Raw genomic sequence first — 25,580 nt, 5'->3', positions numbered from 1 at the left:
GGCTGGAGTGCAGTGGCCGGTTCTCAGCTCACTGCAAGCTCCGCCTCCCGGGTTTACGCCATTCTCCTGCCTCAGCCTCTGAGTAGCTGGGACTACAGGCGCCCGCCACCACGCCCAGCTAGGTTTTTGTATTTTTTAGTAGAGACGGGGTTTCACCGTGTTAGCCAGGATGGTCTCGATTTCCTGACCTCGTGATCCACCCGTCTCGGCCTCCCAAAGTGCTGGGATTACAGGCTTGAGCCACCGCGCCCTGCTAGAATTCTTTTTTTCTTCTTGAAATAAAATTGCAAATGAAACCTCCACATTACAAAACAGCTAAAACCACTGGTTTAAAGTAAAGACAGGGGAGGGCAGAGGGACCAGGTATGCCTTCTAACCTCCTCCACACTGAATTTTGGGAGGAAATTAATTGCTTAAGGTAGACAAAAGGGGACTTCATGCATAATTAAATGTGGATACTGTTGTTCTGCTGAATCCTCCAGTTCAGACAGCTCTGGATTTAAAAAAAATCAGGTTATCATGAAACCTTCTAGTTCTCCTATTTCAGTGTAGTCATCACTCATAGCCACATAGTATCCCCACAGGATTATGAGGCAATCTGTAACTTCTAAAAAAAAAGGGGGGAGGAATGTCCAGTATACTTTAGTTATACAAATGTTATCATTTGGGAGACTGGGAGGAAGGTATGCAAGATATCTATATTATTTCTTACAACCGCATGAATCTACAATGATCTCAAATTTTTAAAGTTATGGTTGTGGCAGCAAATTTCAACCATGCTTAAAATGCACATAATTCTTGTGAAGAATGGAAATATTTAAATGTGCAAACTATAGTGAATTAGAAAAACCTAATTTAGCATTTAAAGGCTAAAACAAAGAAGCAGTATGGGAACCAAGGAAGAAGGCTGCCTTGGTAGGTAGAGGGAAGCTTTTACACACAATTAAATGCAGATACTGGAGGTTTGAAGATTTAACTGCCTACTATGAGATTCTGGTATCAGATCAGTGGGATATTAAATACTGATGTTCTGACCCCTACTATTTGAAAGTTTTATATTCCATGGACAGTATAAATGAAGAACAACCCTGGCACATTCTTTCCACAAGAATCCCTTTCACTGTTAAGTCTTTTGGTCAATACTACCTGTCTCCTTGAGATCCCACTGAAGGACCAGAGGAAAGAGATTATTAATCAAATTTGTTATTTTATTTCAAGCTAACAATTTTTTTACTAGAATAGATATAACATAAGTTTGTGCCATGTAGGCAGCTCAGGTTTTGCAAGTCTCCTGAGATAGCACTACATGGAGTTTGAGTGAGTATCCAGCTATAGTAAGATAGTCTTTTTTTCCTTCTATAACCAGAAAGTAATTTGTTCTAGATGTTAACAGTAAGAATTTTTAACAACGGTTAAATTTGCTAACTTACTTTAACTTGCTAATGTGTTTTTATTATTAGCAAACTGCAGCAAACATTTGCCTATGTAAGAACCCTACAGTTTTCACTCTCAAGAACAGACACTGCTTTCTGAAAGAGGTGGCAATATACTTGCTCTTCATTAAAAAACAGCATAGGCCAGGCCCGGTGGCTCACGCCTGTAATGCCAGCACTTTGGGAGGCCGAGGCGGGCAGGTCACGAGGTCAGGAGATCGAGACCATCCTGGCTAACATGGTGAAACCCCATCTCTACTAAAAATACAGCTACTAGTCCCAGCTACTTGGGCAGCTGAGGCAGGAGAATGGTGTGAACCCGGGAGGTGGAGCTTGCAGTGAGCTGAGATTTTGCCACTGCACTCCAGCCTAGGTGACAGAGCAAGACTCCATCTCAAGAAACAAACAAAAAAAGTAGCATAATAAGCACTTCCTTTATGAATCAGAACTTTGATGCTGATTGGTTTCAACATTTTTTCCTCAAAATAACAGTATTTATCTAAAAACATATCTTTCTTTTAAAGAAGGGCTATTATAACATATAATGAATACTTTAACAACATAACCCTGTATGCTTACAGGTCCTCTAAAATCAGAGGTCTAGGCTGTAATCCACATGCAGCAAGAATGTGCAGAGAATTCGTGAGGAAAACGCCTATGTTACTTAGTTTCTACAAGACACACTGCCATCTCCTCTGATCAACTCCATGTGCTGAATCCTAAAAAGATTTCAATCAAGTCCTTATTTCTGATATTGTATCATGTCAGAAATGAAAATAACTCCATGAAGAGTGATTGTCTATCAAAGCTTAAGAGCTCAGAGAACATAACATAACCTTTTATTAAGATAAAAAAATATATCCAGGCTGGGCACCGTGGCTCACGCCTATAATCACAGCACTTTGGGAGGCAGAGGCAGGCGGATCACATGAGATCAGGAGTTCGAGACCAGCCTGGCCAGTATGGTGAAACCCCATTTCTACTAAAAATACAAAAATCAGCCAGGCATGGTGGCACGGCTGGTAATCCCAGCTACTCAGGAGGCTGAGGAATGAGAGAATCACTTGAACCTGGGAGGTGGAGTTTGTAGTAAGCCGAAACTGCACCACTGCACTCCAGCCTGAGCTACAGTGCAAGACCCTGTCTCAAAAAAAAAAAAAATTTTTTTATCCAGAGTCTGCACTGCTATAGTAAAATAATAAAAACAGGAACATTAGATATGCAAAATACATGGAGAGGGAACAACTCATTTTATACAACATAAATAACAGCTTTTTATAGGGCTAAGAGTTACACATAAAAAGGAATTATTGCAAGTTTGCTAGAAAAAACAGTCAAGCACTTCACTTGCTTTTTCTAAATCTGCTGACACTGGAGATAATAAGCAAAATGGAAAGTATTAATAAGACAATGTGCAGATGTTACTAATGATGTCATACAGTCTTTTTCCCCAGCAATGTTTAACTGCTGAGGTACAGGCAGGTAGAAAGTAGGGTTAGACCACTGGTCAGTTTTGCCAGGCCAGCACAAAAGAGGGAGAAAGGGTAGGGGATTTGAGGGCTTTCTGTAAGGGAATAAATGCATGTTTCAAAGGCCACAGCAGCAGGATGGCAGCAGGATGAGTTTACAAGCCCAATGCTGCACTTATAAGAGGTAGTCCATGATTGTAGGGGCAGGATTACCTTATATATAAATTAGGGAACAGTGGCCAAGTTATGTGAATTTTTAAAACAATTATCAGTTTTAAAGACTGATCCTCCTTTTCATATCCCAGATGGTAACATATTTTTTAAAACATACACAATTTTCAACCTTCATAAAAGTTTAACATTCACTACTAAAACAACTATGGGTTGAATATTCTTTATCTGAAATGCTTGGGATCAGAAGTGTTTCAGGTTTGTTTTTTGTTTTTTTCAGATTTTGGAATATTTGCATTATACTTACAGTCCAATGAACATTTCCTTTGAGTGTCATGTTGGTGCTCAAAAAGTTTCAGATTTTGGTACATTTTGGATTTTACGATTTGGGATGCACAATCTGTATCTTCTTTAATTAACAGCATATGCTCACAAATCCCATTTCCCCAAAATGGTAAGTTCCCATTTGCCACTTACCAGCTCTAACGCCTTCATGAAAGTCATGACCTCTCTGAAAGAAAATTGAGATTAAATGGGGATAATTGGGTATCCTTATTCTGGGTTATCTTGTCTCTCCTCTATTCACTTCAGCCTTCCACTCCCATGGCCACAACCTGAATCATGACATTCAGAGACTGAACCACCTCTGATAGCCCACTCTCTCATCACCACCTCCTAATCTTATTTGCTCAAGTATCTCCACTGCTACAAATCCTTGATCTTACTGAGGTCCACTGATCCTATGACTTTTTCCCCATCTGGGCTGGCTTCACTTTGCTCTTCATCCAGCCCAATTTCACCAGTCCTTTAATATGGTCACTTTCCTGTCAAAATGCCATCATCTCCCTCAAACCTTTTTCTCTTGTTTACAATCCTAGCAAAATCCTGGCAACAACTAAACCCTACCACGTGCCCCTGCCTGCACGTCAGCAGCTAAGTCTTGCTGCAGAAAATCATACAACTATGACTGGTTTCATTTAAAATTCATGATCATCTCAAACAGGCACAGAAAACTGCCAAACAATCAAAGATCTCTTCCCAACTCCCCAAGATAATGATTTAAAGTGTTTTTTGCCTTCTCAACCTCTACCCATAGAGCACACTCTTACTATAGTCTCAGTCAATTACTTAACCTCTGACTTCTTTAAAAATAGAAGAAGCCCTTAGATATGAAGTCTTGTCTTCCCACCACTAAAACGCCTGTAGGCAACTGTGGCCATCTGCACCTGCCTTCCCTTTCAATGTCGTGGAGGAAAGGACCATCCCTTTTTCAAAGACCAGTCCTCCCTTGCATTCCAATTCACATCTCCTCTTGCCTTCTCAAGGACGGACTTTGCTTGATGTGGTCATTCACTTTTCTTTTCCTAGAATCATCAATGTAGGCAATATAACTGAGTGGCTAAATGCATGCAGTTCAAATGTCTAGGTTCACATCCTGATAGCTACATATTAACTATGTGACCTTGGACTAGTAATTTCTCCAACCCTAGTTTCTTTACATGAAAAGGTAATTTATACATCCATCGTAGGATTATTTTAATCCACATCCAAGCATAGTGGTTGACACTAAGTGTTCAGTAAATATTAACTACCATTAGTATCATCAACATAATCTTTTTTCTCTATTGGATCATTCCCAATCATTTTTAAACATGTTCTAGTACCTTCCATCTTACAAAATAAAAAAGGAACTTCATTTGACTCCACAGTCCCAGTTTCTTTCCTATTTCACTTTCAAGAGTATTCATCTACACATATTCTCTCTACTTCTTCACATTCCATTTTCCCTCTCCAACTTACTACTCTCTAACTTCTGCCCCCACTCCTCTAAAATGGCTTGCCAAAACCACCCATGATGTCGGCATCGCCAAGGTCAAATGACACTTCTAACCTCATCTACACTTCAACAGTGTTCAACACTGTCCATTATACGCTCCTCCCCGAAACATTCCTCTCTTTCTTTTGTGACGCCACACTCTCTGGTCCTCCTACCTCTCCATCCTTTTTTTCCTTCCTACTGCTCTTTCTCTACCACACCTCAAAATGTTGGAGTTCCTTAGGGCTCAGGTCTGGACTCTCATTTTCTTTCTGTATGATTTTATCTATTCAGTGCTCAACATGGCAGCCTGAGTGATCAGTTCTTTAAAGTGTAAGATCATGGCATTCCTCTCCTCAAAATCATCTAGTGGCTTCCCATTTTACTCAGCCAAAGTCCTTATAGAGACCTTCAAGGCTTTGTATGCTCTGCACAGCCTTTCACTACTCTGGCCTCATCTCTCACTCACCACAACCTCCGCCCCCCACCCCCTTCCACACAGCCTCTTTGTGGTCCCTAGCATAGGCAGTCATGCTTCTGCCTCAGAGCTTTGTTCTTGCAGTTCCCTCTGCCTGGGATGCTCTTCCTCTAGATAATTGCATGGCTTACTTCCTCACTTCTTCCAGGAATTCACTCAAAGAACATCTCAGTGAGGCCTCCTCTGATCATCCCATCTACAATTCATGCCCGTTACCCTACATCACATATCCTGCTTCCTTTTCCTCCTTAATAGTTACAATCATATAATATATATTTTATGTATTAATCTTGTTTACAGTCTATTTCCCCATTATAAAGTAAGTTCCATGAGGGCAGGGATTTTGTCTGTTATCCTACTCCCTACTCCCCAAGATAATGATTTAAACTGTTTTCTGCCTTTTCAGCCTCTACCTCTGGAGCACACCTATGTACCTGGAACCTATGTACCTGGGTATCTCTAACATGTCTACCACATAGTAAGCACTCTTGCTTAGTAAATAATGAATCCCCAAGGTTTTCTTAATTGCTGTTGGTGTCTTTCAGATTTAAATCTCCAACGCATTCCTCTAATCTCTAACTCCTAAATGCATTCCTTCCCTCACATCCAGCAAGTCCTATCAATTCTATCTCCTACATGTATCTCAAATCCATTTACTTCTCTCCAATGCCACCACGTTTGTCTAAGCACTACTATTTCACACCTGGATCACTGCAGGAAATCTATATCTGGTCTCTAAACTGTTCTTGAACCTTTCCAACTCTATCTCCACATAGCAGCAATAATTTCCTTCTTAAAGCAAATTGAACCGAATCAAATGAAAAATCAAATCACCTCCTGCTTAAGCCTAAGAGGCTTCTCAACATATTCCTTTCTCATCCTTTAGGTCACAAATGAAGTGACATCACAAAGATGTCTTCCCTGACCTACTTACCTAAAGGAAGTTTCCCATTGCCCCCCAACTCCCTCCTGTCCCTGCATCAATCTATCACCAACCCTGTATGTTTTCCTTTAAAGTACTTATCACAATTTATAATTATTTTACTTAGTTTACTTGTTCTTTATAGTCTCAGTAGACTAAACTCCATGAAAATAAAGGACTTGTCTTCTGATTCAACAACATAAGGCTAACACTAAGCATAGTGCCTGGCACATAGCTAACATATTTGCTGAGAGAATGAAGGCAAGAATCAATCAATCTAGAAAGTGCAGTAAAAGTGTAATGAAAAACATGGAATGTGTGAGGTATACAGGACAGTAGTCAAGACTGCGGGCACTGGAGTAAGACTATCTGGTTTCATATGCCATATCTCTGTCACTTAATAGCAGCAAAACCTTAGGCCGGTCACACCACTATGACCACTATATCACAATTTCTTCATCTGTAAAATGGAATCAGTAACAGTACCTATTCTTCTAGAGATACTGTAAGATTTAATAGAGCAAATGCATATAAAGTGCCTAGCATAGTACCTGCACATAATAAACAACAGACATCAGCTGCCATTTACATCCCACAAGGAGTGACTTTAAGACACAGCTAATAGAGTTATTTCTAACTAGATGAACTACACTGAACATCTTAATAACAATTAAAGTCATTAGGAATGTCTGCTTTCTGGCTATTAAGCCAAATATTCCCTTTAGTCCATATATTAGTCTAAATAATAAGATGCTTCTTAGGGGCCCTCTGAAAATAAAGGATGACTCTGCCTTTAAAGAGTTTGTCATCTGGAAGAAGAAACAAATATAAATATGAAATGTTTCATGAAATCAATATTCCATGTGATTATTGTCCACTTTATGTTTACAATGGTACTTTAATAATGCTCATTATTTTAAACATGTAACAGACTAATAACTTCCATTTGTGCATTTACTTTATATATATCTGCTTACAAATAAGCCTCTTCATTTTACCCATGAGGGAATTCACATTTACAGAGTTTACACGCCTTGCCCAAGGTCACAGAGACCATCACTGAAATACATTAATTTCTATTTTGAATTCCTCTAAGATGAAGTTAGACAGCTTCTTACACTGCCATGCAAATGTAATTGCTATTTTATAAAGGCTTACTAACAATCTGGATAGCAATACTTCCACACATCTAAAACTAACTGGCCCGTTGTGTTTTTGTAGAGTAAATTTACAGGTGGTTTTAATTTTCTTGTTTGCACTTGTGTATTTTACAAGTTCTACAATAAACGTATGTTACTTTCAGAACTAAAAAATGACAATTACTTTTTTTTTTTTAATTCTTACCATACAAGCTTGACTTAGCCGATACTCCATAGTTAGTACTTCTTGCAAGGTCTTTGAAGACCCCTCCATGAGTTGCCTTAGTGTGATCTTCAGAGATGTTGGAGACATTTTATTAATTACCTTTTGGGGGAAAAAATGTACTACTGTTAGTCCAATAGTTCCTTTATTGTCTATAATAAATGAGCAGAGTATCTATGTAAACAATATTAAAATATGCAAAAATCTCATAAAAGATTATACCCTAGCTTAATCCTGCCAAAGCACCAAACAGAAGTTTTCTAATCTGCTACAAAAACAAAACATCATTCCACAAGTGAAATAAATTCTGTACCTGTGACTAAAGTAATAAAATAAATCCATATTTGTAGTCTGCCTAGCATAAATTATGCCAACTAGTTAAGCAAACAGCAATTACACTTAAATAAAATCAATACACACCTTACAAACCAATCATATTCATGGAGTGAAGGAAATAACGCATACAGTGGTCCACTTCCGAGACAAAGTGCCTTGAATCGGCATAGGTCAGCCAACTACAGAAGAAACAGGATATACTAGGCCCCTGCTTGGACAGCCAAAGGCTGCTTGTCAGCCTCCCCCTTCATCCCCTTTCCCCCCCACTTAGCTGCCCTCACCCAAACCAAAGAAATTTAGTCTAGATAAAAGCTTACTAGTCTGCAAAATAGCTCACTTTGTTTGTTCTTACTATCCTGCCCAGCTACTTAGGTTATAAGTCAAATACTTGAAGAGCCCCTGAGCTAACTAGGATTGTAGTGCATTGTGGGCTGCAACAAAATGCAGCAAGACGACCCAAAAAAAACACCTAAAGCCGCTGCCTAACACTCAACAGGTGACGTCCAGGACGACTGTGACCCTGTAGCATTCAGCCTATAAGGAACCAGGGGAGGGACCTGTGCAGTAGGGGGTAAGTTGCTTATTAAAACTGTGCCCGGTGTGCCTGCACGCCAGACACCCGATCTTGCAAGATCGTCATTAGAAGTCTCGCTTTCGCTATTGTCTGGGTCTCTGAGTCCATTCTGTGGGTTTGGACGGGTGAATTGTTTCTCACAACCTGGTGGCCCATATGGCTATCTCTGTGCCTGTATGGAGTTAAGACTCCAGCCGAGAAGGGAGACACAACCCACTTGATTTATGTGGCCTGCTCTGGATGTCTTGGCTCCCTACAGAAGCCACAAACCCGAGACTTATTCAGGAGGCAGCGGAGGTGACACAGGGAGAAAAGCAGGCACCATGGCAACCAGCCAACTTTGTGCATGATTCAAGGTAGGAAAGTTGGACTATGAGCCCTGCCTTGGTGGTGGGGCATTTTCAGAGAACCCGGGGTGTGCAAGAAACCTCCAGTAAGTGGCGCTGAGTACACAGGGAAAATCTCAGGCACAGAGACTAACTGAAAATGTGAAACAGGAATTCTAGGCCTAGAGAACAAAGGAAAGAGGGAACTAAAAAGACCCCTTTTACATTCTCCCAGATAGTCCCTTGGGGAGAATGTTGCAGGTGTGAATGGATAATCCTCAAACCAGGAACAAGGAAAAGCAAAAAATGATACAGTATTGCTGTTTTATCTGGCCCAAAAAGCCCATGTCAGCCTTTGGTCTTTTGGCCTAAGTTTGGCTCAGATGAGGATTGGGTGTGCCAAGCTTTAATTTTCTACGTGAATGATAAAACCCATCCTCACAAGAGGATGTGGGTTATGTTCTTTGTTGGATTAGTGAATGAACCCCCTGTTCCCCCTTAAAGAGGAAGAGCAAAGAGCCCTCACCCAATGAAAAGCCCTAGGATCCCCTAACACGCTTGCCCCTCCCCCAAACATCTCACAAGGTAGAGGACAGAGAGATCAGGGGGCAACAGGAAGATTGGAGAAAGAGAAATCTGGGGGTCATAAAGGAGCTAAACCCAATGCTCCTTAAATCCTTATCCAAACTTGAGGAAAGAATTAGAACAATGTAAGGAGGACATTGAGAATTTCCCTATTTCTTCTGAACAGTAGACATCTAATATGTACTCTCTTAGAAAAGTCCCTATGGGACAGGGAGGAGTTGGGTTTGTAAATGCGCCTCTAACAAGTACTGAGGTTAGGAATTTTAAAAAGGAAATGAGGCCATTCTTGGAAGATCCCCTCAGTTTAGCAAAGCAGCTAGATCAATTTTTAGGACCCAGTTTTTATACTTGGGCTGAGATGACATCAATCATGAATATCCTGTTTACTGGGGAAGAGAGGGGATTAATTATAAGGGCAGCCATAACATCTGGGAAAGAAAGCATCCTCCCGGGTAAGAAGTCCTGCTAACTGAGCAGAAATTCCCAAATGCAAATCCTGGATGGGATAACAATAAAGAGATCGGGCCCACATGCAGGACCTAAGGGAACTAATAATTACAGGGATTAAAAAGTCCACTCCTCTGTCATAAAACATCTCAAAAGCATTTGAGATTCAACAGCAAAAAAGAGGAGACTCCCTCTGTGTTGCTGCAGAGGCTCAGGGATCAAATGAGAAAATATTCAGGATTAAATCCAGAGGACCCAGTAGGGCAAGGCCTTTAATTTTAAAGGTTAATTTTCTGACTAAAAGTTGGCCTGATATTACTAAGAAACTGCAAAAGGTTAATAGATGGAATGAAAAACGAATTAAGGAATTACTAAGGGAAGCTCAGAAGGTTTTTGTAAGAAGAAAGGGAGAAGATATAAAGAAAGGAAATCGGAAAGATAAAGGGGAGGAAACAGCAAACGTAGAGGGCCAGAAAAAGGTAAGCTGGTGACCCTGAAAGCAAGGGAAAGCCTGGTACACAGCTGTGTGTGGGGGAGCTACTGGACTAAGCAGCCAAGACAGGGAAGGCAGTGTAAGGCAGTGTAAGACACTGTGCAGGTGCACTGGGTACCCAGAGAAAAAGAGTCAGAACTGTCTGTCAGACATGGGGGAGCCAGGGCACAGCAAGGCTCAGCTCATGCCCAGAGAGGGAAAGAAGAAGAAACTGAGTGTGAGGGAAAAAGGAAATAGGGGATGACAGAGACAGATAAAAGAAGAAAATGAGCGAGAGACTGGAAAAGACAAAGATCAAAGAGAGACACAGGTGAGACTGGGGAGAGAAATAATGTAAAAGGAAGAAAGTACAAGAGGAGGTGAGAGAATGTGGAGAGGTTGGCAGGGCTGGAGGAAGGTTCTAGAGGCTCAAGCAACAAGGAGGTGCAGGGAAAGGGTGCAATGTGGCCACTGAGGAGGGACAGAGCCCGGGAACTAGGCGATGTAAGTGAGAAAGGGATGTGGAGGAGAGTTTAGGATCAGGAGTAGTGGGTTGCATATGGCAAAGACTAGATGGCTGTTTGTCAGAAGGTGGTAGAAAGGCTTCAGGTTATGGAAGGGTAAATGGATGAAATGAGCATTAAGGTTTTGTTGCTGTTTTACTGAGAGGCTGTAAGTCCACCAGGGGCAGCTGTCAGTAAGGCTGCAGAAGGTCTGGGGGGCTACATAAATTAGATTAGAGGGTTGTAAACTCAAATGACTATAGGGCCAGTAAATGATAAGAAGGAGGGCCGCAGGGCTGTGTGGGGACTGTGGCTAACTGAAGAGGGCACACTCTGTTAAAGGGGCCACAGCTGCTCGGCTGTGATGCCAAATTGTCTGCTTTGTCAGAGGCCAGAATTCTAACTTTTTATGTAAAATGGGATTTTTAAATGCCGGTTATCAGTTCAAAAAACCTAACAACCCAATATAGGCAAAAGAGGATGGCAGTTTGCAATCCCTGAAGTAGAGAGAGCTCTTGCTGGGGAGAAGTCTGCCAAGACGCTTTAGGTGGGATATAAAAAAGTTCTGTTTCCCAGAGCTTGGCTGGGCCTGGGGGAGGATCCTTGAAGCTGAGGAGGAGGAAAAGCCACTAAGTCCCCTCCCAGAGCGGGACAAAGGGGAGACCCTTTGCAGTTGTTGGGTCACCAGCAAGGGTGGTGTGGAATACAAACTGCAGCTCTCGGCCTGCCATGGAGAGGAATGGTGTCTTCAAAGCAAAGAGAGAGGAAGTGAGGGTGGAGCTGGGGATGCTTTTACTAATGAAAGTGCCCCTCAGGAAAGGTGCCATAGGCTGTTAGTTCTCCAAACCAGCAGCTCTCGGCCCAGTGCCAGACCCAGCAGGGCCTGATCAAAGGTACCCTGGGAAGTCAGCTGATCAGTCCCTTGCCTCCCCAAGTTCCTTCTGGGGTCAATGGGCCCTGGGAAAGTGCCTAATCTAACTCCAGCCTGTAATTCCAGCACTTTCTGAGGCTGAGGCAGGTGGATCACCTGAGGTCAAGAGTTCAAGACCAGCCTGGCCAACATGGTGAAACCCTGTCTCTACTAAAACTATAAAAATCAGCTGGGTGTGGTGGCACGTGCCTGTAATCCCAGTTACTTGGGAGGCTGAGTTAGAAGAATAGCTTGAACCCAGGAGCTGGAGGTTGCAGTGAGTTGAGATCACACACTGCACTCCAGCCTGAGCGACGGAGCGAGATTTTGTCTAACAACAACAACAACAACAACAACAACAACAACAACAACAAAAACGACTGGAAAAAGACCTCCTGGGTTAAGGCCATATTTAGGCAGGACTACTAACCTTTCTACTATGAAAACCAATGACCAATTTTTTAAGAATTATATACTGGACATATCCTCCACCCTGTCATCCCTTAGGTTAAAAAAACTTCTAACTTGAACCCTGCCTCTTGAGTTCACAGTTAGCCACTTCCAGTCTGGCGACTTGTTGCTAAATAAAACCTGGAAAGAAGACATGCTCCACCCAAGCTGAGAAAGTCCGTATCAAGTCCTCCTGATCACTAAAACAGCCATAGGAACAGCTCAACAGGGGTGAGCACATTACACTCGGGTCAAGAGACTGGTAAAAGAACCCCCAAAAGAAAGGAAAAAGGGTGAATGGGGAGTGTATAAATCACCTAAGAAAGCCTTAAAGCTAACTCTAAGGAAAACCTAAAAGGAAGCTATGAGCAGGCTCCATCACTGGGGATGGATACAGTTAGGATTAATCCTAACACAAGGGGTGAAAGGAAACCTAAGTACTGGATAGAGCCCAATACTAGGGGTGGAAAGTAGGAAATATCTAATCAAACTAATAGTCAACATAACTAAAACCTCCACCCCCAGCCCCCAAACTATAAAATTTAATGCCTGTCAAGTCTTACCTTGCGGGAATTTATGGAACCAAAGGCAGTTGTCACAAGCAGACAAATATCTATGTCCTAAAACAGACCATTATTGGACCCTCTCAAAAAAGCCCTGTGCTAGCTGGAATCAAGTCTGGTGGACCACACAATATTAAGGCCAGCTGAGTCATTCTTCCGAAAACAAACCCTTAAAGAATAAAAGGGCTCCATGCTACCTAGCTGTAAAAATTTAAAATGCAATCCTATATTAATTACCATAAACAACCCAGCTACTCTAGACCAGGAACCCTGGAGGTATAAATTAGGAATAAATATCTCAGGAAGGGAATCCGTGGGACGGTTAGCTCTTAGACAAATCACCAACTCCACCCCAAGCCCACCTAGAATTACCAGAACTCCTGGTCTCACTACTTCCTTTAACCTACCAGACAATGACCCTAAAAGAGTAAAAATAATTAAGACAACTAACTTAAGGCAAACTTTAAAAATTAAAAATATGGGGATGTAACTGCCTGGGTTGAATGGGTCAAATTTTCAGTACTAGCATGCTCAACAGTTACGCATGCTCTGCTGGGCGGCCTCAAGCACAGGTAGTTCCGTCTCCCCTAAAATGGGATACCAATCCCAAAGGAATACATTGCATGTTGGCTCTGTAACAGGATAGGGATGCATGGCGCAATGAGACTTGAAAAGTTTATTATTGCTCTTTCCTACCTTGCAAAGCTCAAATCCTAGAGCAATCCCTTCTTTCTCCATAGGGAACATAAACCACTCCTCTTGCCTCTCTAGACAGGGGGCAGAGTTCAATAAGTCGGTATGAAAACTCTCAACTTGTACCCACATCCTAAATGTTACTGGTAAGTCAAACAAAGGCAACTACTCAGCTCTTCATATACCCCAGGCTAATGTCTGGTGGTATTATGGGAAAGGGAACCTCCATAGCCTGTTACCGTCCATTTGAACTGGGACTTGTACCTTAGTTCACTTGGCCATTCCATTCACATTGGCATTCCATAAAATCTCCAAGAATCCACATGGCCACTGAATTTGGAGAAATCTAATGAATTCTTTTAATTCTAACATTTATATTAACTCAATAGGAGTCCCTAAAAGACTACCTAATACATTTAAGAACTAAAGGACACAAAAATAAATGCAGAAATGGAACAAATAGGAGTAGAAAGATAAAAAGGAGAGAATTGAAGTAAACAACATATACCATGGTCCATTTCCAAAACAAAGTGCCCTGAATCGGCTTAGGTCAGCAAACCACAGAAGAAACAGGATACACCAGGCCCCTGCCTGGATAGCTGATGTCTGCTTGTCGGCCTCCCACTTCCTCCACCACTTCGTTTCCCTCCAAGTAAGTTTAGTCTAAAATAAAATTTTATTAGTCTGCAAGATAGCTCACTTTGTCTGTTCTTATCAGCCTGCCCAGCAACTTAGGTCATAAATCAAATACTTGAAGAGCCCCTGAGCTAACTAGGATTGCAGTGCATTGTGGGCTGCAACTAAATGTTAGCAAGACAACCCTAAAAACATACCTAAAGCCCTGACTAACAATCAATAGGTGACGTCCGGGAAGACTGTGACCCTACTACAGTAGTTAGCCTATAAGGAATCGGGGGAGGGTCCTGTGCACCAGGGGATAAATTGCTTGTTAAAACCGTGCTGGCTGTGCCTGCACACCAGACACACAATCTTGCAAGACCGTCATTAAAAGTCTCACTTTCACTATTGTCCAGGTCTCTGAGTCCATTCTGTGGGTTTGGATGAGTGAGTTTGTTTCTCAGAGGACGTTTTATTTGTTTCTCAAACAGAGGATATTTTATTTTACAACGTAAAGAAGATGAAGGAGTAGAAATAGAGTAGCTCTTTCCTATTCTGTGACTCCAGAGAAGTGTCTTAACTATAGTCTTCACCTAAAAATAAATCAATCTACTCACCTTGGAAAGAGAGAAAACAATTCAAGATAGCATACAGCACTCTTCTATAGCATTTAAGTATTTAATAAAATAAAAATTACAGACCTGACTTGTTGGCTACAATGCTATGTCACTCCTTTTGAATTTAAATGTGCTATCACTAGTTCCAAGACGTATCTATGATGGTGACTTCAACAGCTGCTGCAAGAGGTCATTACATGCTATGTACATATGATGACTGTGCTTTCCTTTATAATTGCAACAGATACTTTTCAAGTTTATTGTTGAATGATTATGTCAAAGGTTTAGACTTTACCTGAGTTCAAGAATTCCCTACTTCAAGATTCTGTATTCTTTGCAGCATCCTTAATTCTGGCAACCAGATTCAAGGAAGAGTAAATGGATAGGACAGTATCTTACACAGCAGTTGCCAGAGCTTTAAACAGATGACTGCTGTACAGGAAAAGTTCAAGGAAAATCAGTATCCTACCTACAGTCACAGTGCTGCTGAAGATAAAAGATGAGAAGGAAAGAAAAATGATTAAGGGCATTGATAAAACTGGTTCTTCATGGAACTCATTCTTTGCCCTAGGGGCTTTATGAACATTATCTCATTTAATGCCCCTGACTACAGTGTACTCCACTGGCCTTTCTGGTTGCAGGGCATCCATGACAGTCTGCACAGTGTGCTAACAGGCCCCACCCTTTCCATAGGCAAGCAGAAGACACTGAGTCCATTTTGCTGACAAAATCACTAGTTTTCTTTAGCAGGGAACAATACCCCTATTACCTTAGGTGAAAACCTGGAAGAGCTTCACTGACAATGCTAAAAGGTGGGGAGTGACATGACCACTTTCTGGCTTCATCTGCAAGGTCAATGAAGCTCCAATACCCTTTCTAACAGTGCTACCAGGTGCAAGTACACAACTGTTCCTCAGCACTACCATTATGGTTTACTGCTTATGGTTTCCATTTCTTGGTTTGGCACTTCATATGTAACCTGGATTTCTCAAAACACAAAAATCTGTCTTTTGCTATATTTCCTCAGTTGGTTATCAATTAATTTCATAAGAAAGGCCACACAGGGCCCATTTATCTGTGCTTGTTTCATACACACACACACACACAAATAGGAAGAAAACCTTATTTTAAAAGCTCTGTTCGTTCAGAGATTTCATAAAATTCTAATTAAGGATCTTTACAGTTTCTAAACAACTCTTAGTATGCTGGCAATTTAGCAGAGGCTTCGGGTTTGGACTCTACGGTCAGAGAGCACTGGGTTAGAATCCTAGGCTTCACCACCTTCTAGATGACTGACCACAGTATCCTCATTTGTAAAACAGGGATAATAATACTGCCAACCTCATAAAAATGATATGGCAGTGCATGACAGTGCACTGAAACCAGGCAAAACAGGGACGAGAAGAAATATTTATTAAACACATTTCCCTTAGCTATCATGAGGATACTTTAACATGTTCAATCACAATTTGGGAAAGGGCATGGCAGCATACAAATTTTACAGATGAGGAAACCTGGCTATGATACTGATAGGGACAGGAGGCACAGAAATTCTGGGAAGGGGTGGGTCCCCCTGTAAGGGCCCCACCCTCAAGCGTGAAACCATGGCCCAAAGTGAGAACACACATTCCTGTTTTTCTGCTCGAATGTTGCCTCTTCCAGAATCACCCTTGGCGTGCCCCGGCCCCCATCCAGTTCCCATAAAAACCTCACTCAGCAGAGAGGAGAGGCAGCAAGATGACGGAGACTACAGATGGACGCTGGAGAGAAGCCGCTTGACTTCAGAGGGATGGCTTGACAGCGTTGCTTTGGAGAGGAATTTGGCCAGGGACAGCCAGACTCCAGGGTAAGATTATCTTCCCGCTCTGTTCCCTTTTCAGCTCCCCTTCCTTAAAAGACACTTCCATCAACAATAAAATCTCCTGCATTTACCATCTCCAGTATGTTCAGGAGACCTCATTCCCCCTGGATATCGGACAAGAACTCACTCAGATGCAGGTGCCAAAGTCTGGCACACTGACCCTCCACTGAGCTGCTAACACTTCAGCCATCAGCAGACGGCAAAGCTAAAAAAGCACTGACTGTTGCACTCTTTTTGGGCTTCAAGGGTCACAGGTACCCCTCAAGACGCTGCTGCTGGGCTGCATAGTTTTGCTCCTCTCAGTGCCCAAAAGCACTCACCCCAGCTTCTGCACCCACTCACCTGCGTTTCCCACCTCCTGTGAGGGGTGGAAAGTAGCAGGACCAAGTGAATGGAGTCTGTCCCTGATGGCACAGAAACAGTCAGCTAGTCCTAGCACTTGTGCACTATAGTTACCACCCATGAAGGCATCAGGGAAAATTTCCTGCTTCCATATGAATTTGTCTAAGGTTCAAGAATGTCAAAGGCAGAAGTCGTCAAAAAGGAGGGGGGAAAAAAAAACCCAAGAAGAGAACATTGAATCAGATAATAATTAGAAGTGAGGATCTCAAAAAAGACATTTATGCAGCCAACAAGCATATTAAAAAACACTCATCATCACTGGTCATTAGAGAAATGCAAATCAAAACCACAACGAGATACCATTTCATGCCAATCAGAATGGCGATCATTAAAAAGTCAGCAAAAAACAGATGCTGGAGAGGTTGTGGAAAAACAGGAATGCTTTTACACTGTTGGTGGGAGTGTAAATTAGTTCAACCATTGTGGAAGACAGTGTGGCGATTCTTCAAGGATCTAGAACTAGAAATACCATTTGACCCAGCTATCCCATTACTGGGCATATACCCAAAGGAGTACAAATCATTCTACGAGAAAGACACATGCACACGTATGTTTACCCGGCACTATTCACAATAGCAAAGACTTGGAATCAACTCAAAGGTCCATCAATGACAGACTGGATTAAGAAAATGTAGCACATATACACCATGGAATACTATGCAGCCATAAAAAAGGGTAAGTTCATGTCTTTTGCAGGGACATGGATGAAGCTGGAAACTATCCTTCTCAACAAACTATCAGAAGATCAGAAAACCAAACACCGCATGTTCTCACTCATAAGTGGGAGCTGAACAATGAGAACACATGGACACATGGAGGGGAACATCACATACTGGGACCTGTCGGGAGCTGGGGTTTAGGGGAGGGATATCATCAGAAGAAATACCTAATGTACGTGACAGGTTGATGGGTGCAGCAAACCACCAGGGCACATGTATACCTATGTAATAAAACTGCATGTTCTGCACATGTAAAACAGAACTTAAAGTATAATAAATAAAATAAATAAATAAGAGACAGGGTCTTGCTATGTTGCCCAGGCTGGCCTCAAACTCCTGGGCTCAAGGGTCCTGCCTCAGCCTCCCGAGTATATGGTACTACATGCATGCCACCAAAACTGCTTTTTGGTTCACCACTATTTCCTTAGCTCCAAGAACAATGCCTGATAAGTAGTAGTCACTCAATAAATATTGCTGAGTTGGGATGGTAGGCTTGAAGAAAAACAGAGTCAAGGGAAGGCTTTTTGATTTGTTTACAAAAGCTTTCTGAAAATAATGGTAGAAGAAAATGTGCCACTAATCCAAGAAGGCAAAAATGAAGAGACTGAAAGAGGGAGAAAATTAATATAACTAGTTCTTAGAGGAGGCAGGAAAGGATAGAATGAGAGCATGGAAAGGGCTATTTCCCTTGGCAAAGAAGTGAGGGACATGTTAGAGAAAATCAAAGAAGGGAACATGAAGAAAGCTAAAGGAGCTAATGTAATATATCTTCAATTGTTAAAAAAGAGAACACAGAAGATGGCCCAATAGGATCAGCTCCAGTCTACAGCTCCTAGAGTGAGCGACACAGAAGAAGGGTGATTTCTGCATTTCCAGCTGAGGTATCGGGTTCATCTCACTGGGGTTGTGGGACAGTGGGTGCAGTCCATGGAGTGTGAGCTGAAGCAGGGAGGGGCACTGCCTCACCTGGGAAGCACAGGGGGTCAGGAAATTCCCTTTCCCGACCAAGAGAAGCAGTGACAGACAGTACCTGGAAAATTGGGACACCCCCACCCTAATACTGCGCTTTTCCAACCGTCTTAGTAAATGGCACACCAGCAGATTATATTCTGCACCTGGTTTTGGAGGGTCCCACACCCACGGAGCCTCACTCACTGCTAGCACAGCAGTCTGAGATCAAACTACAAGGCGGCAGCGAGGCTGGAAAAGGGAAGTCTGCCATTGTTGAGGCTTGAGTATGTAAACAAAGCAGCTGGGAGGCTTGAACTGGGTGGAGCCCACCGCAGCTCAAGGAGGCCTGCCTGCCTGACTCTGTAGACCCCACCTCTGGGGCAGGGCTTAGCAAATTGGATAAAGAGTCAAGACCCATCAGCGTACTGTATGCAGGAGACCCGTCACAAGTGCAGAGACACACATAGGCCGCAAAATAACAAAAGGCGGCAGAAACTTCTGCAGACTTAAACGTCCCTGTCTGATAGCTCTGAAGAGAGCAGTGGTTCTCCCAGCATGGAGTCTGAGATCTCAGAATGGACAGAATGCCTCCTCAAGTGAGTCCCTGACCCCCGAGTGGCCTAACTGGGAGACACCTCATACAACCAGGTGCCTCTCTGACACGAAGCTTCCAGATGAAGGATCAGGCAGCAACCTTTGCCGTTCTGCAATATTTGCTGTTCTGCAGCCTCCACTGCTGATACCTAGGCAAACAGGGTCTGGAGTGGACCTCCAGCAAACTCCAAGACACCTGCAGCTGAGGGACCTGACTGTTAGAAAGAAAACTAACAAACAGAAAGGACACCCACACCAAAACCCCATCTGTACTAAACCATCATCAAAGAGCAAAGGTGGATAAAACCACAAAGATGGGGAGAAACCAGAGCAGAAAAGCTGAAAATTCTAAAAATCATAGCGCCTATTCTCCTAAAAAGGAACGCAGCTCCTCGCCAGCAACAGAACAAAGCTGGACGGAGGACTTTGGGCAGTTGAGAGAAGAAGGTTTCAGATGATCGGTAATAACAAACTTCTCTGAGCTAAAGGAGGATGTTCGAACCCATAGCAAAGAAGCTAAAAACCTTGAAAAAACATTAGATGAATGGCTAACTAGAATGAACAGCGTAGAGACCTTAAATGACCTGATGGAGCTGAAAACCATGGCATGAGAACTACGTGACGCATGCACAAGGTTCAATAGCCGATTTGATCAAGTGGAAGAAAAGGTATCAGTGATTGAAGATCAAATGAATGAAATGAAGCAAGAAGAGAAGTTTAGAGAAAAAAGAGTGAAAAGAAATGAACAAACCCTCCAAGAAATATGGGACTATGTGGAAAGACCAAATCTATGTCTGATTAGTATACCCGACAGAGACAGGGAGAAAGGAACAAAGTTGGAAAACACTCTTTAGGATATTATCCAGGAGAACTTCCCCAACCTAGCAAGGCAGGCAAACATTCCAATTCAGGAAATACAGAGAACGCCACAAAGATATTCCGTGAGAAGAGGAACTCCAAGACACAAAATTGTCAGATTCACCAAAGTTAAAATGAAGGAAAAAATGATAAGGGCAGCTAGACAGAAAGGTCAGGTTACCCACAAAGGGAAGACCATAAGACTAACAGCGGATCTCTGGGCAGAAACTCTACAAGTCAGAAGAGAGTGGGGACCAATATTCAACATTCTTAAAGAAAAGAATTTTCAACCCAGAATTTCATATCCAGCCAAACTAAGTTTCATAACTGAAAGAGAAATAAAATCCTTAACAGACAAGCAAATGCTGAGAGAGTCTGTCACCAACAAACTTGCTTTATAAGAGCTCCTGAAGGAAGCACTAAACATAGAAAGGAACAACCAGTACTAGCCACTGCAAAAACATGCCAAATTATAAAGACCATCGATGCTAGGAAGAAACTGCACCAACGAACAAGAAAAATAACCAGTTAACATCATAAAGACAGGATCAAATTCATACATAACAATATTAACCTTAAATGTAAATGGGCTAAATGCTCCAATTAAAAGACACAGACTAGCAAATTGGATAAAGAGTCAAGATCCATCAGTGTGCTGTATTCAGCAGACCCATCTCACATGCAGAGACACACATAGGCTCAAAATAAAGGTATGGAGGAAGATCTATCAAACAAATGGAAAACAAAAAAAATAGCAGGGGTTGCAATCCTTGTCTCTGATAAAACAGACTTTAAACCAACAAAGAAGACAAAAGAGACAAAGAAGGCCATTCATAATGGTAAAGGGATCAATTCAACAAGAAGAGCTAACTCTCCTAAATATACATGCACCCAATACAGAAGCACCCAGATTCATAAAGCAAGTCCTTAGAGACCTACAAAGAGACTTAGACTCCCACACAATAATAATGGGAGACTTTAACACCCCACTGTCAACATTAGACAGATCAACGAGACAGAAAGTTAACAAGGATATCCAGGTATCGAATTCAGCTCTGTACCAAGTGGACCTAACAAACATGTACAGAACTCTCCACCCCAAATCAACAGAATGTACATTCTTCTCAGCACCACATTGCACTTATTCCAAAATTCACCACAGTTGGAAGTAAAGCACTCCTCACCAAATGTAAAAGAACAGAAATCACAACAAACTGTCTCTCAGACCACAGTGCAATCAAACTAGAACTCAGGATTAAGAAATTCACTCAAAATCACTCAACTACGTGGAAACCAAACGACCTGCTCCTGAATGACTACTGGGTACATAACGAAATGAAGGCAGAAATAAAGATGTTCTTTGAAACCAATGAGAACGACGACACAACATACCAGAATCTCTGAGACACATTTAAAGCAGTGTGTAGAGGGAAATTTATAGCACTAAATGCCCACAAGAGAAAGCTGGAAAGATCTAAAATTGACACCCTAACATCACAATTAAAAGAACTAGAGAGGCAAGAGCAAACACATTCAAAAGCTAGCAGAAGGCAAGAAATAACTAAGATCAGAGCAGAACTGAAGGAGATAGAGACACAAAAAACCCTCCAAAAAATCAATGAATCCAGGAGTTGGTTTTTTGAAAAGATCAACAAAATTGACAGACCGCTAGCAAGACTAATAAAGAAGAAAAGAGAGAGGAATCAAATAGATGCAATAAAAAATGATAAAGGGGATATCACCACCGACCCCACAGAAATACAAACTACCATCAGAGAATACTATAAACACCTCTACGCAAATCAACTAGAAAATCTAGAAGAAATGGATAATTTCCTGGACACTTACACTCTCCCAAGACTAAACCAGGAAGAAGTTGAATCCCTGAATAGACCAATAGCAGGCTCTGAAATTGAGGCAACAATTAATAGCCTACCCACCAAAAAAAGTCCAGGACCAGATGGATTCACAGCTGAATTCTACCAGAGGTACAAGGAGGAGCTGGTACCATTCCTTCTGAAACTATTCCAATCAATAGAAAAAGAGGGAATCCTCCCTAACTCATTTTATGAGGCCAACATCATCCTGATACCAAAGCCTGGCAGAGACACAACAAAAAAAGAGAATTTTAGACCAATATCCCTGATGAACATCGATGCAAAAATTCTCAATAAAATACTGGCAAACCGGATTCAGCAGCACATCAAAAAGCTTATCCACCATGATCAAGTGGGCTTCATCCCTGGGATGCAAGGCTGGTTCAACATTCGCAAATCAATAAACGTAATCCAGCATATAAACAGAACCAAAGACAAGAACCACATGATTATCTCAATAGATGCAGAAAAGGCTTTTGACAAAATTCAACAGCCCTTCATGCTAAAAACGCTCAATAAATTCGGTATTGATGGAACGTACCTCAAAATAATAAGAGCTATTTATGACAAACCCACAGCTAATATCATACTGAATGGGCAAAAACTGGAAAAATTCCCTTTGAAAACTGGCACAAGACAGGGATGCCCTCTCTCACCACTCCTATTCAACATAGTGTTGGAAGTTCTGGCCAGGGCAATCAGACAGGAGAAAGAAATAAAGGGTATTCAATTAGGAAAATGGAAGTCAAATTGTCCCAGTTTTCAGATGACATGATTGTATATTTAGAAAATCCCATCATCTCAGCCCAAAATCTCCTTAAGCTGATAAGCAACCTCAGGAAAATCTCAGGATACAAAAATCAATGTGCAAAAATCACAAGCATTCCTATACACCATTAACAGATAAACAGAAAACCAAATCATGAGTGAACTCCTATTCACAATTGCTACAAAGAGAATAAAATACCTAGGAATCCAACTTAAAAGGGATGTGAGGGACCTCTTCAAGGAGAACTACAAACCACTGCTCAACAAAATAAAAGAGGACACAAACAAACGGAAGAACATTCCATGCTCATGGATAGGAAGAATCAATATTGTGAAAATGGCCACACTGCCCAAGGTAATTTATAGATTCAATGCCATGCCTATCAAGCTACCAATGACTTTCTTCACAGAATTGGAAAAAACTACTTTAAAGTTCACACGAAACCAAAAAAGAGCCCACACTGCCAAGACAATCCTAAGCCAAAAGAACAAAGCTGGAGGCATCACATTTTCTGACTTCAAACTATACTACAAGGCTACAGTTACCAAAACAGCATGGTACTGGTACCAAAACAGAGATATAGATCAATGGAACAGAACACAGGCCTCAGAAATAACACCACACATCTACAACCATCTGATCTTTGACAAACCTGACAGATACAAGAAATGGGGAAAGGATTCTCTATTTAATAAATGGTGCTGGGGAAACCAACTAGCCATATGTAGAAAGCTGAAACTGGATCCCTTCCTTATACTTTATACAAAAATTAATTCAAGATGGATTAAAGACTTAAATGTTAGGCCTAAAATCATAAAAACCCTAGAAGAAAACCTAGGCAATACCATTCAGGCCATAGGCATGGGCAAGGACTTCATGACCAAATCACCAAAAGCAATGGTAACAAAAGCCAAAATTGACAAATGGGATCTAATTAAACAGCAAAAGAAACTGCCATCAGAGTGAACAGGAAACCTACAGAATGGGAGAGAATTTCTACAATCTACCCATCTGACAAAGGGGTAGAATGACCCATCTGACCCAGAATCTACAAAGAACTTAAACAAATTTACAAGAAAAAAAATCACCAACCTCATCAAAAAGTGGATGAAGGATATGAACAGACACTTCTCAAAGTAAGACATTTATGCAGGCAACAAACATATGAAAAAATGCTCATCATCACTAGCCATGAGAGAAATGCAAATCAAAACCACAATGAGATACCATCTCACAGCAGTTAGAATGGCGATCATTAAAAAGTCAGGAAAACAACTGGTGCTGGAGAGGATGTGGAGAAATAGGAACACTTTTATACTGTTGGTGCGACTGTAAACTAGTTCAACCATTGTGGAAGTCAGTGTGACCATTCCTCAAGGATCTAGAACTAGAAATACCATTTGACCCAGCCATCCCATTACTGGGCATATACCCAAAGGAGTATAAATCATGCTGCCATAAAGACACATGCACATGTATGTTTATTGCACTACTATTCACAATAGCAAATCATTCTGAGCAAGCTATCACAAGGACAGAAAACCAAACACCACATGTTCTCACTTATAGGTGGGAACTAAACACTAGGACACAGGTTGGGGAACATCACACACCGTGGCCTGTTGTGGGGTGAGGGGAGGCGGGAGGGATAGCATTAGGAGATATACCTAATGTAAATGACGAGTTAATGCGTGCAGCACAAGAACATGGCACATATATACATAAGTAACAAAGCTACACGTTGTGCACATGTACCCTAGAACTTAAAGTATAATTTTAAAAACAGAACATAGACTGTTCTAGAATATTTGATAAATTATTGGGATCTTTAGCTATGCCAGAAATGTATATTGATATAATTTTGTACCCACACAACCTAGTGAACACATTTCTACTTCTTGTGGAACACTGGTCAGTGGCCCAACCCATTTATCTGACCCTTTAAAGATTTGTTTAAAAATTAGGGGGAAGGAAAATCAGTTGTCTCCTCTTGTCAAACAGACAACTTCTTTTCTCCTTTATCAAACAATTCATTTTCTCATTTCAATTCAAAAATATTGCTGAGCACCTACAATGCACTACAGGGGAGACAATAACAAACAGGACGTGATTCTTGCAGTTAAAGAGCATTATCAGAACTATAATCACTGCCCTCTGGGTAACACCCCAAAGAACCCTTCCTTTGACAAGTTTTATCAAGATATGGGACATTTCAAAAAAAAAAAGGAAAACTCAGGATATTGCCCTTAGCGCTCCCTTCAAAAGTCTCCCAGAACATCCAATAATACACAGTGTGACATGCATACTGTATGGGGTATGCAAAGGTAGAGGCTATATCCTGAGAGTTCCTATGTATCTCCTATTGGTTCTATTTCTCTAGAGAACCCTAAAACAGAACTCTAATTGTGGTGAATTCATGTATATTTAGATCATTTTACTTTTTTTTTTATCAATTTATTTTTTTTTTATTATACTTTATGTTCTAGGGTACACGTACACAACGTGCAGGTTTGTTACATATGTATACACGTGCCATGTTGGTGTGCTGCACCCATTAACTTGTCGTTTACATTAGGAGTATCTCCTAATGCTATCCCTCCCCCCTCCCCTCACCAGGCCCCAGTGTGCGATGTTCCCCTTCCCGTGTCCTAGTGATCTCATTGTTCAATTCCCACCTATGAGTGAAAACATGCAGTGTCTGGTTTCCTGTTCTTGTGATAGCTTGCTGAGAATGATGATTTCCAGTTGCATCCATGTCCCTACAAAGGACATGAACTAATCCTTTTTCATGGCTGCCTAGTATT

The 25,580-nt window shown here is 41.5% G+C and overlaps 1 protein-coding gene across 2 annotated transcripts in view; it reads right to left on the bottom strand.

Moving 5' to 3' along the window:
• Positions 1 to 3,343: 3,343 nt before the first annotated feature.
• Positions 3,344 to 25,580, bottom strand: part of HIBCH (3-hydroxyisobutyryl-CoA hydrolase) — a 114,685-nt gene continuing 92,448 nt past the window's right edge. For both annotated transcript variants that reach the window (XM_017852919.1, XM_017852920.1), the window contains 2 exons: positions 7,634 to 7,753; positions 3,344 to 3,584 (listed from right to left, as the gene is read on the bottom strand). In XM_017852919.1, coding sequence (XP_017708408.1) covers positions 3,489 to 3,584; positions 7,634 to 7,753 — 216 coding nt within the window. In that variant the 3' untranslated portion in view covers positions 3,344 to 3,488. The remainder of the gene's footprint in view (positions 3,585 to 7,633; positions 7,754 to 25,580) is intronic.

The sequence above is a fragment of the Rhinopithecus bieti genome, unplaced genomic scaffold, assembly GCF_001698545.2.
Source record: "Rhinopithecus bieti isolate Rb0 unplaced genomic scaffold, ASM169854v2 scaffold_35609, whole genome shotgun sequence".
Classification (NCBI taxonomy): Eukaryota; Metazoa; Chordata; class Mammalia; order Primates; family Cercopithecidae; genus Rhinopithecus; species Rhinopithecus bieti.
Note: the sequence above shows the minus strand (reverse complement) of the source record. Positions and strands in the feature narration are given on the sequence as shown.